General features: G+C 46.2%; 1 protein-coding gene across 1 annotated transcript in view; it reads right to left on the bottom strand.

The window, feature by feature from the left end:
• Positions 1-211: 211 nt before the first annotated feature.
• LOC144148613 (protein Skeletor, isoforms B/C-like) overlaps positions 212-14,242 on the bottom strand; it is a 42,545-nt gene continuing 28,514 nt past the window's right edge. Inside the window, exons 8-9 of the mRNA XM_077680123.1 lie at positions 10,247-10,438; positions 212-237 (exon numbers count right to left, since the gene is read on the bottom strand). Of these exons, the coding sequence (XP_077536249.1) occupies positions 212-237; positions 10,247-10,438 (218 nt within the window). The remainder of the gene's footprint in view (positions 238-10,246; positions 10,439-14,242) is intronic.

The raw sequence follows: 14,242 nt of genomic DNA, 5'->3' as shown, positions 1-14,242 counted from the left end.
TACAGGTGGTGGTATAAATAGAAACAAATATATACATAACAAATAATATTCAAGAAAGCTGAGTTTTGCTTGCCGTGGTTAAAGCAAAACGTAATAGAGGTGCTTTGGCGGAAGAGATAAAGGGAAAAAGATCCTCCAAAAGACGTTTTCTGGAGTGCAGATGGGGCTCTTTTATGGTTGAACGCGAACGACTGCTACGCCGGCCCCGTCATCAGTCCTTGGCATGTTGGAGGACGCCTGGAACAGAAAAAAAGCGTTTGAGTATATACCGTCACCTTATGGACCCTAATTACAAACGAACGCATTGTGATACTTGTGCATTGCGCGAAGAAGACGCCTTGGATCAGGACCGCCAGAAACAAAGCAATTAGCCTACAACACAGTTGTGAGATCCTTACTCGAATACTCTAACATTATATGTTTCCCGTATGTTAACGTACACCTAAATGAGAGAGCGAATACAACGAAAAGCAATTAGGTACATTTATAATTGGTACGACACAACTACTTCACCAACGGAACTACTGAGGAACGCCGGTATCCTCACCCTATAAGAATCGTTCGATACTCGCGCGCTTAAAATTCTTATATCAACTGTTTCATCAAAGTCTAAACCTGGATACCTCAAGGTATCTCACGACCATAGAAACGAGGCCCGCGCGGCATAATCAGACTTTAACTTTGAAGAATACAATTATCGCACTGATTGCCTTAAATACGCCTTCTTTCCACTAGCAGTAAGAGAGTGGAACGGTACGCACTAGTCGATTACTGGTAGCGCATCAATGGAACAGTTCCTAACGCTAGCTGAAAACTGCCTACATGAAGCAAGTTAATCAAAACGACTCCGAGCAGATTGAACAGAGTGAACCTAAGTTTCAAGGTTCAAGGTTTATTCAATCAATCAGTCGATTACAGAGTACAGGGAACAGTACATTTGTCACACATGAAAGGGACAAGGTTCGCAAAAAGGCAATTTAATGCCTGACAAAGTGCCGCAACCTGTCCCAGTCAATAAAGCACACAAGGAGCATGTTTGAGACGTAAAAAAAAAAGTTAAAATCATCTGGCTTCACTCACATCCGTACACGTCGATTTTTAAAGTCAACCAAAGTTAAATTCATCTGTCTTCACAACTTACTAAAAGGGACACATCCATACACGTCTATTTTTAAAGTCAGCCTGAGGGATGCGAACTAAAATGAAATTGGCATAAAAAAGAAGAAAAGAAAAAGAAAAACGAAAAAGAGAAACAGAAGAAAAGAAAAACAAATTTACTGTTGAAGATTTAGTAGATGTGTGTCTATTTTCTTTTTAATCGAAATTACTGAGCGGCTTTCTTGCACCATGGTTGTAATGGCTGGATGAGCATTCAATAGTTCAGTGATCATAAACGTTAGCTTTTGGGTACCGTAGTTTGTCCGTATTCTCTCACAGCAATATATTATGCGTCTAAAACTGTATGTATGCTGTCTTTGACAATATGCATTGTGAAATGCGACCCCGTCAGATTTCAGTTTATCATATATGATCATCGCTATTTTTTTCTTTAAGATATTCTCAAACGTTAATATGTTGTGCTTGTGAAAGAATGGAATAGAATGCGTTCTAGGTTGAACGCCTTCAATTATCCGCACTATTCTCTTCTGTAGTTTATAAATGCTTTCTTTGTTTGTTTTAGTGGTCGTTCCCCATATTAATAGACAGTAATGAATACGCGAGTATACTAAAGAGTAATACAGTTGTCTCCTTACCCAACCTGGCAAAAAACATCTAATTTTTCCAATTAGACCAATTGAGCGCGAAAGATCGGTTCGAACTTTGTTTATGTGGTATGTCCAGTCAAGTGTTTCATGAAAGGTAATACCAAGAAACTTTTGGCATGTGACCCGTTCAATCAAACCTCCTCGAAATTTTACTTGAATGTCATGGGGTATACTTTTATTTTTCGGCCGAAAAATAACATATTTTGTTTTTTTGGTGTTTAGTTCAAGCTTATTTGCCGTTAACCATATTGATAAGTGCTTAAGCCATCTGTTTGCTGGTTCTTCTAAGCTGTCCATATCTTTTCCAGAGAAAAAAACGTTTGCATCATCGGCGTATAAAATCATATCTGGTGTTTGCGGTATATCAACAATATCGTTTATATATAAGAGGAACAGGAGTGGGCCTAATATAGATCCCTGAGGGACACCGTACTTAATTTTATCCATTCTTGATATTGCGTGCTGAGTGTCACAATATTGAAAACGATTTGTCAGGTAACTGCTCATTAACTTCAGGGAAACACCTCTTATACCGTATTGATTTAGTTTCATCAGGAGAATTTCATGTTTGATCGAATCGAAAGCCTTTTTGAAATCAAGGAATATTCCAAGCGTGTAAGATCTCTGCTCAAAATTATCTATTATTTTGTCCTTGATAGATAGCAAAGCCTGCTCTGTACTTTTTTTCTTTTGAAAGCCGTATTGCTGTTTTGTTATTATATTTTCTTGGCTACAGAAATGTGAGATTCGATGGTATAGGACTCGTTCTATTATTTTTGAAAATATGGGCAAGACAGATACAGGTCTGTAATTATTCAAGTCATTTTCAATACCCCCTTTGTGAATGACTGATACCCTTGCTATCTTTAGCTTATCAGGAAATATTCCGGTGCTTAAAATCAAATTACATATGTGTGTGAGCGGCCCACTAATATACTGCGAAACTGATTTTAATGGCTCTGCTTTTATACCGTCAACACCTGCCGCAGAGTTGTTAGGTAAATTCATAATGAAAGAATGTATTTCGGAATCATCAGCGGGAGTCAAAAAAATCGATTTAGTAATACTTTTGGTAATATATGGTTCACAGCCTGTGTCGGTACTAGTGGAGATCTCGCAAGCACCGGACTTTAAAAAATGGTTGTTGAACATATCAGCGAGTAGTGTACCAGAGCAAGATTTGCCCTCTATCATAAGCTCGGTGACGGTCTTTTTATTTGATGAAAGTAAAAGATCGTTTATGGTATTCCAAACTGCTTTCTGGTCATTCAGAATAGCTGCGAACTTATGTTCATAGTATTGTGTGCGTGCCCGCTTAATATCATAGCCTAATTTATTTCTAAACTGCTTAAACCGCCGCAAGTAGTCGATTTGCTTTGTTTTAATGAATGTGCTAAATAGGTTATCCCTTTCTCTCATTCGCTTTAGAAGTGACGCATCTATCCACGGCTTTCTAGCTTTTTTGTTCATTTTGAACAGTACAAGCGGAAAAGCCCGGTCATACAGCTGTGTTATTGTCGACAAGAATGCTTCGTACGCATGTACAGGTTCTGTGATTTGTAGTATTTCACTCCAATCTGTCGCAGTAACTAATGCCTGAAAAGTTTGAATTTTTTCAGCTGTAATCTTTCGGTAATAAGTGGGGTTGATTTTATTCCGTTCTGTTTTATGTGACTTTATGAATGCAAAAATTGGAAAATGGTCACTAACACCAGGTATAACAACTCCAGCACGTATTTCACTTTTACAGTTTGTGAAGCACAAGTCAAGGAGGGTTTCGGACAATTCTGTCACCCGAGTAGGCACATGAATTTCGTTCTCATAGCCAAAACTCAGCATTGTGTCAAGAAGGTTTTGTTTGTTAGCACAGGTAGACAACATGTCTATGTTGAAATCACCCGTTACGGTCACGCGTGCATTTTGTCGTTCACAAAATTCCAATAATTCCCGAACAAAGTGTAAGAAGGATGACACATTTCCGGAAGGAGGCCTATAGATTATTACTAGAAACAAATTTGCCGACCTCACCATGACCGATTCAAAATCAGAAGTTACAACCGTATATTCTTTTATAACATCAAATTTCAGCCTGTCGTGGATATACATTGCCACGCCACCGCCTCGTTTATTTTCTCTACAGACTGTGACGCAATTGTAGCCTGTAAAAGGTACAGCATCTTCACAGCTCGTGAACCACGTCTCGGTAAAAGCTAAGAAATCAAAATTGTGTTTTAAGGTGTCGAGCAATAAGTCAACCGCTTCTTTTTTATTTCGTAAGCTTTGCGAATTTAGATGAAGTAATGATAACTGTTTTTTGTCGTGGGAAAGATTTAGTCCCTGAAAGGAATCTGCATCGTAGTAACAGTATTTTTTGTCATGCGCCATAGTGACGTGCTGATCAGATACGGGCTGTCATTCAGTGTTTAATTAAGTGTTGTCATTAAGTGTTAAGGCTGTCATTAAGTGTTTAATCAAGTGCGTATACATGGTTTTCCTCCTCTCTCTCGAGCTCACATCTGATGTTCACTATTACTGAGTAGTCTTGTGATAACAGCGTTCCGCTAAAATTGTTTGGTTTGGTTTGTTTTTCAAACTCCTGCTGTAAAATGCAATCTCCAATTTCTGTCTGTGTTTTCAGGCTGCATTGAAATTGCCTATGTTTTCTGCTTTGTTTCCATGAACTTGGTGACGCTGGATGTCTGCGATTTTATATTTGAAATTTGATGTTCTAACCTTCGCTACATGTAGAAAATCTGACTCACATGTTTATTCCCTTGTTTTACTCTATATGAGCGAAAACCACGTTGTATTTCGTGTACTTCAAACGACTGTATCATCCTATTGCGAAAATCCCAAATGTGATTGGCAGTATGTGAAAATAATTAAATAAATAAATATATAAATAACTAAATAAATAAATTAATAAATAAACAAATTATAAGTCGGGTTTAACACTTCTAAACCTAGTTTCAACAAGCGAAAGCTAAGTGTATGCACACAGTGTTTCTTGAAAGTTTGTCTTTGCTTAACATTTCGTTGCAAACCGTCTATATCCATATGGACTGGTTGATTGGACTCAAATTCATTTGTCCTGAAGGGCACGCATAGACGGCCCAGACAGCGCTGAGCGGTCAAGCGCAGGCAAACAGCCTTTTCGATCTCGCTTGGTTACGTCGTACCGCAGGAGCAAGGGTCGGAGAGAGGTAAGAGATAAAAAAGAAAGGCGTGGCCTGCGCACCGGAGGCTGAAGGTCACTTGGAACACCATGAATGACCTTGAAAGCTGTCAGGAATGACCGAAATATTGAATTGATGGCTCTTATCTTCGGTAAGAAATTGCCGAAGCTAAGAGCCATCAAAAACCATCGTAAACGGGACGCTGCAACACATCCGATCAACACTTATTTCCTTCGCTCCTCGAAGCACTGCGAAAGCTATGGTTATCATAGTTCTACCCCATCGCGAATTAAACCCTTGTCACCTCGTCTCGACGTCAGTCCCAAGCCAGGAAGTCCCGTTACCCGGGTGGTTCCGGCCGGGAAGGCGACCCACTTCGTACCAAAAGACGGAGTTCCTCACGGCTACAGGTGCCGCTGAACACGGACTTGTCCCTGCACAGCCGCCTTGCAATATCTTTGAACGCTAAGCTCGTCCCTTTGGGCTTTCCCGTTGCGTGCACGAGAAACGAGAAACGTGCACGAGAAACGACCACTTCCTCCGTCACACAACAATGGGTCCAAGATGTGCCGGGTACTTCGTCGTGAGGTCATGAACCAAGCGGAATACACCAAGGATTGCCTCAAGTTGGCATCTTCCGAGTAGCACCTCCCGGAGGAGGCAGCAAACGTCTTCAACAAGCCCTGCGCTCCGTGTCATTGGCGACTGACGTTCTCTGGCGAAGGATCTTTGCTGAAATCCCCAGAAAACCTCGCGCAGCTCCGGCTCACCAGGCTTTTCACGTCCTGGACACTCCTAGTGACCCTGCACAGGCTCAGAAGGCCTTAAACTTGGGGCCAAAATTCTCTGTCAACCTTCAACCGGATAAAATAGAGCTACTATCCGTGGTTAGGACCGCAGCCACAAGAGAAAACTCTGAAGAGGTTGACAGATGCGTGAGCGAAGGAGTCGATGTCGTGAGGAGCATGCCCAAGACCAAGCCCACCGTTCGCACAAAAGAAGTGGTGTGCTCACTTCGTGAAGCAGACTTGAAGCTTCTGATGTCTGACAAGGAGGGCGGTTTCGTTGTCATGCCGTCGTGGTCTTACGCGAAAATCACGTGACAAATCTTACGTGGTCTTGCTGACAATTTCCGCAGGGTTCCCGACGTCGATTCGAAGAAAGTAAGGAAGGAGGCGTTGAAGCGGTGCGAAGACATGAAGTTGGGGAAGATGACTGCGTCTGTCAAAAAGAGCGAGTGCGGTAGTTTGTCGGTGTTTTTCTCGGCAAAAACACAGAAGCCCGAATGCCCGTTCAGGGTGATCGTCTCCGAGGACTGTTTTTGCAGCGGTCGCTTGCTATGCTACCGAATGACGACCCCTTTCGAGTCAGAAAGGCGCAGGAAGTGTCCACTTTCCTGGAAATGGAGCGACCACAAGGGGTGAGCGCCTTTTCAGTAGATGTTCAAGATCTTTACTATTCGCTGCCGCACGCCTCCATTTGCCAGGCGGTTGAAGAAGGTATTGACAGCCTAGGCGCAATCCGCTTCCAGAAGGAACGCGGAATCAGCGTGGGAGGCTTTATTGAGCTGCTATCCTTTTAACTTCGTTCCACGTTCATCAAGTTTGAAGATGGCCTCTACCTCCAGAAAAAGGGGGTTTGCATTGGTTCATGCATTGCGCCCATCCTGAGCGACCTTGTGCTTGCGCGGCATGACAGAAGCCTCGACGCAGCTCTGAAAGACAGCGCAGCGTTCAAGGTTTTCCGCTTCGTCGACGATTTTCTCATTTTCTACAAGGTGTCTGAAAACGGGCAAGCGCAAGACGTCGATGACCTTTTGGAGACCTTCGCCGAAACCTTAAGCGACTTCGTGCTAACTAAGGAAATACCCGCAAACAACAAACTCCAGTTCTTAGATCTAAGATTGTACTTGAGCGCTGAACACCTCTGTTGGAGCTATTCCCCGCGCTCCCATAAAGGCTTCATGCCTTTCACCTCCGCAAATTCCAAGCTTGTCAAGAGAGGAGTGGCTACGTCAGCTTGGAAGAACTCATTGTTCAGGTCTTGCCATCATCACGTGCAGGGCAGCCTTGACGCTCAAACATGCCATCTACGTAGGGCTGGCTTTCCTGACTCACTTCTCCGCAGCGTCGGCCACAAGCTGCTAAAAGACCTGAGAAAGCCACAACACGAACGGGAGCCTCCATCAGAGAAGAAAAACGTAGCGGTCATTCTCTACATCCATGGCGTAAGCCACCGGCTGAATAAATTAGTAGGGCGAGCGGGTGTAAACGTTGTGTTTTCGGCACCTAACAAATTAAGCAGCATGTGTCGAAAGGTGAACTGCGAAGGCCCAGCGGAAAGCAAGTGTAAAAAGAGGCACACTAAGCCGGCTGTCCACTGTGAGCAAGGGGTGGTGTACGAAATACCATTGTCGTGTGGACGCTCGTACGTGGGGCAGACGGGCCGCTGCCTCAACGATCGTCTACGAGAGCGCGCGTGCGATGTACGCAACTCCTCGGGGAGCACGCTTGCCGCGCATGTGGCAAAGTGCGCACACCTGCCTGCGAGAATTTCAGCAGTGCCACGTGCTGGCTCGTTACCCTGACAGAATGAGGCGAGAGATACGAGAGCCATGGGAAATTCAGAAGCGGGAGCAAGATTGTGTCAGCACACCCTCCATCGCCCTTACGGACAAAGAAATCAGTTTTTTAGATAGCTAGCAGAATCCACGTGCGGAGGAGCCTCCGATATGTGGTGGACTGTTTGTGCTGGTCTGCTTTAGCTGTGCAGATTGCTGTGTTTAGATTGCGTGGCATTTTGTTTTTGATTGTAAAAAAATGTTTTGTTAAGTCTAGCGTCATGTGTCACCCTCCTTTTTCCTATTTATTGCGGTCCAACGATAATAAAACTTCAGTTGTTAGTCAGCGCTGGGTTAGTCTACGCCTCTGTAGTCCCGTTCTTTCGCGCTGTTAATCTCAGAAATATGTAGCAACTGGCCCGCCTACACTCCGTGTCGCCGCTCCGCGAGGTCGCAAACAAATGCAATTTTAAAAGCAATACGAACGTGCGCAGGGAAACCTCGCACAAGCAATGACTTCATCACACACGCTGCTGGTACCACTGCAGCTTTGGCTCGCCGCTCTCATGCGGCACTCGTCCCGCCACCTATCGGAGGCGCTATACAAGTGGTACAAACACGGCTTTGGAAGCGCGTCGCGGGGTGGTTAGCTCTATCGCTTGTTGCAACGAGTGGTGTAGTTTTGACGGTGCGAAAAGAATTATTGCCAAAATGAAAAGAATCCAGAAGACCGCGAGAAGCGATAACGTTAGTCAACTTAAAATTAGCGACACACGTGCCAGACCACACAAGCCGAACGGTGGCCACCGAACGAAATTCAAAATTTTTGAGTAAACGCTGCTCCCTCTGCGCCCTCCGGAGCTTCCCCGCAAAGCCGGTGGGCAAGCGTACATTGTACATTCTTCAATGACGGAACCTTCATTGCTCTTTGCTGGGCTAACGACGACACCACGCAGCTAACTTGGCCGACTCTCCAAGCATAATCACACATGGGGCTGCCAGCTTCGCAGCTTCCCAGTCTTCTTTCTATCTCTATCTCTACCAGACAACGGCTTTTCCGTGGCGTGCGGGACAAGAAACTCCCAACGCGGCTGGGGAGGCGGATGGCGCTTTTCACTCACGGAGCGCAGTGTAGATGGCGCTGCGATAGGGCGCCATTAGCAAGCGTTCCCCGCGCTCACCCCGAAGGGCGCGCCGGGCGGGACCCTTCCGCCGGCTTTGTCGTCTGCCTTAGCGACGATGTTGGGCCTGTTTTGGCGCAGCTTCGCGTTCGTCGTGCGCTTACTTCGCCCGGCTTGATTAACTTGTTGTATCCCGGAGCCGATGGAATTAAGTGGTCGTACTGCAAAGATACGTTAAGGGTTGGTTTGCAGGGCGGGAAGACAAGAGACCACTTACAGACTTCCGGCCGCTAGAGAAAGGCCAACTTTTGCGCACTGTTGTCACGAATGAGACTACGTTTTCTAAATTGCTGAGTACCAATTCGGTTGGATTTTAACAGGTATTACAAAATACGAATGGAGAAACTGGCTCATACAAATAGCGATTATAAAAGTTCAGAGACTATTCTGAAGTTCGAACCTACGCGACTATTTAGTTTAAATCTGTATAAATGGGAATCACTAAGCTCACATGCCGAATTGTTTCAGTGTCTGAGCTTGTGTCGCGCGGTGGTGTAGCCCCGAACTAGCACATCAGGATGGCTAGGTTCCGCTGTCTCACTCTTCGAAACACGCTCCTCTCCGTTTTCGTTCTTCCGACGCAAGGACGGCGGATGCGTCCGCCGCTCGATCCCGGTCGTGGTCGACGCTGCAGCGTTAGGGACGGTGCCCCCGCTAATCAGAGCTAACGGCTGGCAAAATCTCTGGAGTCACTCCTTTTAGAGTCACGTGTGTGATTTCAAGTGATGTCGTATGTGGAATTGTTGTGGGGGTCGTTCACAGCTTTGCTTTCGAACCACCTTCACAGCATGGATTGGAGCCAATTTTTTGTTATTGCAGGGGCAAGTGCAGATACACCTTTTTCTACTCATATAAGCGATCTGCAGTCATTACACCAGTAACCGACGTGAACATTATTAAAATGATTAGTAGCAGACTTTCTTTATCGGCTCCACATGGTTACGAAAAAAGGGTTTCTGCTACTGAGGCCAAGGACGTGGGTTCGATCCCGGCCGCGGTGGCTACTTTTGATATGGAGGCCAAAAGCGAAAACGCCCGTGAGTCCAGACTTCGGTGCACGTTAAGGATCCCCGGATTCTCAAAATTAACCTCAAGCCTTCCACTACGGCGCGGCGCATTGCCCGTGTGTTGCTTGGGCATGTTGAACACCCAAAATATTTTTGAAACAGCTTCTATTTTAAAATATACATTGTTATTGGCTACTGAAGTTGCATTTAAATGTTAGTTATCTTCAAAGTACTACAAGAATTCAGCCACTGCGTTTCTGACTGCGAAACCCTTATGCTCACGCTTTCATTCATTTTCTGAAAGCCTACCCGTCCGCAACCATACTCAGCTCTACATCTTGGAGCTACGTGAAGGCAGTCGTTCGTCAATCGTATGCTGATGCACATTTGGTTACAATAACTTTGGTCACTCCTCACATTTGGTTACAATAAAAACTGGTCTACGTCTTGTTCGCTTAAGCACAGTAAAAACGACCTTTTACCCTCCTTTTAGTCTATCGCAATCAAGAGATGCACGTTTGAGAGAAAGGAGGCTGCACACGAGCCGGCCGCCTACCTGAACACCGCCACGAATAGGTAGAAGCTGCCAGACACGCAATGGTCGCCAGGAGTGCCAGCCAGGAGGGGGTGACTCCATGGGCTCCGTCCTTCTTGCCGTCCTTCTGGTCTTCCTTTTTGTCTTCCTTCTTGTCTTCCTTCTTGTCGTCCTTGTTGAAGTCCTTGTTGTCGGCAAGTTTACCGTGGTCCCCTGCACCCAGAAGTGAAGCTCATGACGATGATCGCAAGGATGAGGAGCGCCAGTTCTGTTTTTGGGTGGTAAAGATTCAGAGTTTCATGGACGTCGGAAACAAGAACAATCTGCGAACAACTGCTTCATCCCTGGCAAGTCGTGGCTTTAGGACGAAAGACGTCCCTGCCATTGAAACAGTAGCGTCACTGCCCTCACACCAGACTACCCCGGTTGCTATCAGTCAAGAGTCGTGACACGGTAGTGCATCGCCGCCATGATGATGTGAGCGATCAACGCTAACCCTACTCCACCACTATCCGCTTCCCCACGCTTTCTTGCTGCCACCCTGCACGAATCTATCCTTATTCCTGTTCGGCGCTGTAGATTTGACTGAGGTCGTATGCAACCTAAAACAATATTTCAAAATCTTGGACACGGGCGGAACAGCGCACGAACAATGCGACGAGAGGCTTATAACCATGAGCGTAATTTCGTTTATGTAAAGTGGAAACTCCATAGCGCGCTGTCTCCCACGTCGCATGCGTCCCGAGAAAAAAAAATTAGCAGTGGCTTAGCTCGGCTATGCCAGGATATACGTAGCGTGAGTACAAGGTTCAGCCGGTTATTCTTAGGTTTCCTCGTTGTCTAGTATTAGCTGATTATCATGCTTACTGCTGCTAAGACGATTTGCAATCCAATCGAATCGAATTCAATCCAGTCCAGTCCAGAACAGTCCAATCCAATCCAGTCCGGTCCAGTCCAGTCCAGTCACTGCTCCTCGCGCATGCGAAACGGCTCTCAAGCGGCTACAGCGCACCGTCAGACATGGCTACTGCGCAACGGAGGCGCACAGCTTGGCACGCGCCGGCGTCACTGCGTCTGCCGCGGGTATGACGTCACTGCTCTGGAATGCGCAGACGGGGAATTCTCCACACACCCGTACTCCAATTGGATTGGATTTCCAATCCAATACAGTTTAATTTAATCCGATCTAATCCAAATCCAATCTAATCCAATCAAATGCTCCTCGCGCTTGGCAAGCACGGCCCTTCAAGGTCCACGCGAAACTGCTCAAACTCGGCCAGTGTAGCTTACGCTAGAAAAATGGCCGCGTATCAGCTCGCTTCACTGCAAGCGTCGTCGAAGAACGATGTCTTCTGCCGGCCCTCCCACGTAAGTGCGTCTCCTCACTCGTCTCGCTCTTCCCGCGATAAACACGGGGGAGGTGTCCTCAAGCCAATTCTTTTTCCCGCGTTCCACCACTCGTGCGACTTCTATTGGAATGTTTCATTACCGTTGGAATTGGAATGTCGCCACAAGGTCCACGCTACAGCGCTAGCCCTTTTTTGTATTTCGTGGTAAAATGTTTTCGAAACATCTTTATTTCTTATCGCAAAAATCAAACAGCCGTCTATTTCTACTTTAAAGAACCTTGCGAGTACCAGTTATGCATTGATGTTTTCCCTCAAATATTCCAAATGTTTTTCTTTTTTGCTGCACAGTGTTGACAAGTATCAGTAGTCTACTATATTTGGCAGCTTGGAAAAGTTCTGCGTATATAAACCTTCGTTCAAGTATTCTTTTAAACTTTGGCAGGAAATATTTAATCGGGGGTGTCACGATTCAACACGAGGTGCTTCGGAGTTACCCCGTGCGCGCGAAATACGCCGGCTAAGTTTTCTGCATTGCGGGGAATTTCCATGTGTGTGGTGAAGCCAGCTAATCAAAGATGTTTCAACAAGCCGGAGGCTGGCCGCTGGACTCCTCCTTTCCCGCCCTCTCTACGTCACGGCGTACACCGGCTTCTATCACGGGACCTGTGGAGGGTCTTTGTGTGTATCTACTTTTGGTACCGCGCGCCACACGCTGAAAGCCTGTCTACCGTTGGGGATTGCGGTTATGAATGGACGCCTTCCGCGAGTGACGAGAAGTGCGCGTCCTGGACTCTCGCGGAGAACGTTTCTCTGCTCGTTGGGATTGCCACGTTGTAAGCACGCCAATGTGCTGCTACCTTTGTCATCGCTGTTCTCTACTCGCCACGCATTAAACAAGTTAAGATTGGCTCTTGTCTCTGCATCGCCGAAACGGAGGCAACTCCCCTGCAAGCCGCTCGCCCACACCGCTGCCAAGACAAGACGAAGGCGACGGAGGTCGGTACTTGGACGCCTTCGCCAATGTAGCCAGGGTCAGACAGGCAGTAAGACGGACCGTACAAAATTTTCGTGTTTAAGTAGCCCAAGAAAGGCCGTCGTCTTTAAAAGTTGGGCGTGTTATGATGAAGACGGCATATACAAGTAGCCACAGTTCATGTGTAGAAATTGATTTCAAGCACGATAAGTAGCTGTAAAACGAATAGCGTGCAGCCCAGTATTTCACTTCAAATGTTCCATACGGACCGACGACGCCGTACGTAAAAAAAATCCGAGGCTCCACCCGCCATTACTAGCGCCCCTCAAGCCACTCGAAGCGATGTATACGTAAGAGGCCAGTGGAGGCTGACCTCTCGCAGGCTACTACTACTACTTTGCACCGCCAGGCACTGGAAGTAGGCCGCGTAGTATAAGGCACAGTAAGCACGGCTTGGCCGTCAAAGCTGCACTATAAGATAGTCTTCACGTCGCAAGACAAGTATGCTTTACTGTTTCGCGGACGAAACATTCAAATAATGGCCACTGAAAAGTTGCTCGGTGGTTGTCTAATTTTCGAGAGTTGGTATATAGGTGGCGAAAAGGAGCTCGACGTACCATGGACATACACGGAGAAGACAGACAAAAAGACAGCCAAAACAAACCACGGATCGTTCTACACGATGATTGACACTGCTGTGATGCAGAAGCAAATGCACAATTCTGTTCAAATTTCATTTTGGTTGCACTTTCTCCTTACAAGGGCGAAGTTAGGCACAATTTTTCTTCAAAGATACAACGCTAATTCTGCGCATTACAAGGTACTCTAAGTTTACAAGCTACACACGCGCATGCGAACACACACGCACACACACATTTACGCGCACGCGAACACACACACACACACATATACGCGCACGCGAACACACACACACACACACACACACACATATACGCGCACGCGAACACACACACACACACACACACACACACACACACACACACACACACACACACACACACACACACACACACACACACACACACACACAAGCACACACACGCACACACACGCACGCACGAACGCACGCCCGAACACACATGCAAACGCAAACACGCACACACACACGCGCGCACGTACGCACACACGCACTCACGCATGCACGTACATACACACGCGCGCACACGCACACGCACATTACCCGCCGGGTTGGCTCAGTAATTAACGCGTTGTGCAGCTGGGCACAAGAACGTGGGTTCGATTACCGGTGGCGGGGGCCACTTTTCGGTCGAAGGCGAAAAGCAAAAACTCCTGGACTCTGAATAAAAGACGTCACAAAAGGGTATTAGCGGCCGTATTTTCTAACTCCTCACGAACCTTTATACCCCGCGGTACGGTACTACATGGCTAGGAAATTAACTGAGGTAGAAAGCAGTATACACCAGATTAAGGTCGTGCTTGTCTAGGTTATGAATGACCAGTTAGTAAACGCATGTAGATCAGAACTGTGTTATCGCTAGAACTTTACTAGTGAAGGTAGTGGTGCTTACTGCCTGCTTCAGTTAGTAACCTGACTAGAGCTGCATTTACTAACTCCAGTTACTAAGTGCCTAGATTATACTGGGACAAGTAACTTGTTAGTGTTCCGTTACTGAATACCACAACGTTTTTTACTGCAAAGCAGTACATGTCTAA

Source organism: Haemaphysalis longicornis, unplaced genomic scaffold (genome assembly GCF_048455015.1).
Source record: "Haemaphysalis longicornis isolate Haplotype H1 unplaced genomic scaffold, Haemaphysalis longicornis Haplotype H1 scaffold_8, whole genome shotgun sequence".
Taxonomy (NCBI): domain Eukaryota; kingdom Metazoa; phylum Arthropoda; class Arachnida; order Ixodida; family Ixodidae; genus Haemaphysalis; species Haemaphysalis longicornis.
Note: the sequence above shows the minus strand (reverse complement) of the source record. Positions and strands in the feature narration are given on the sequence as shown.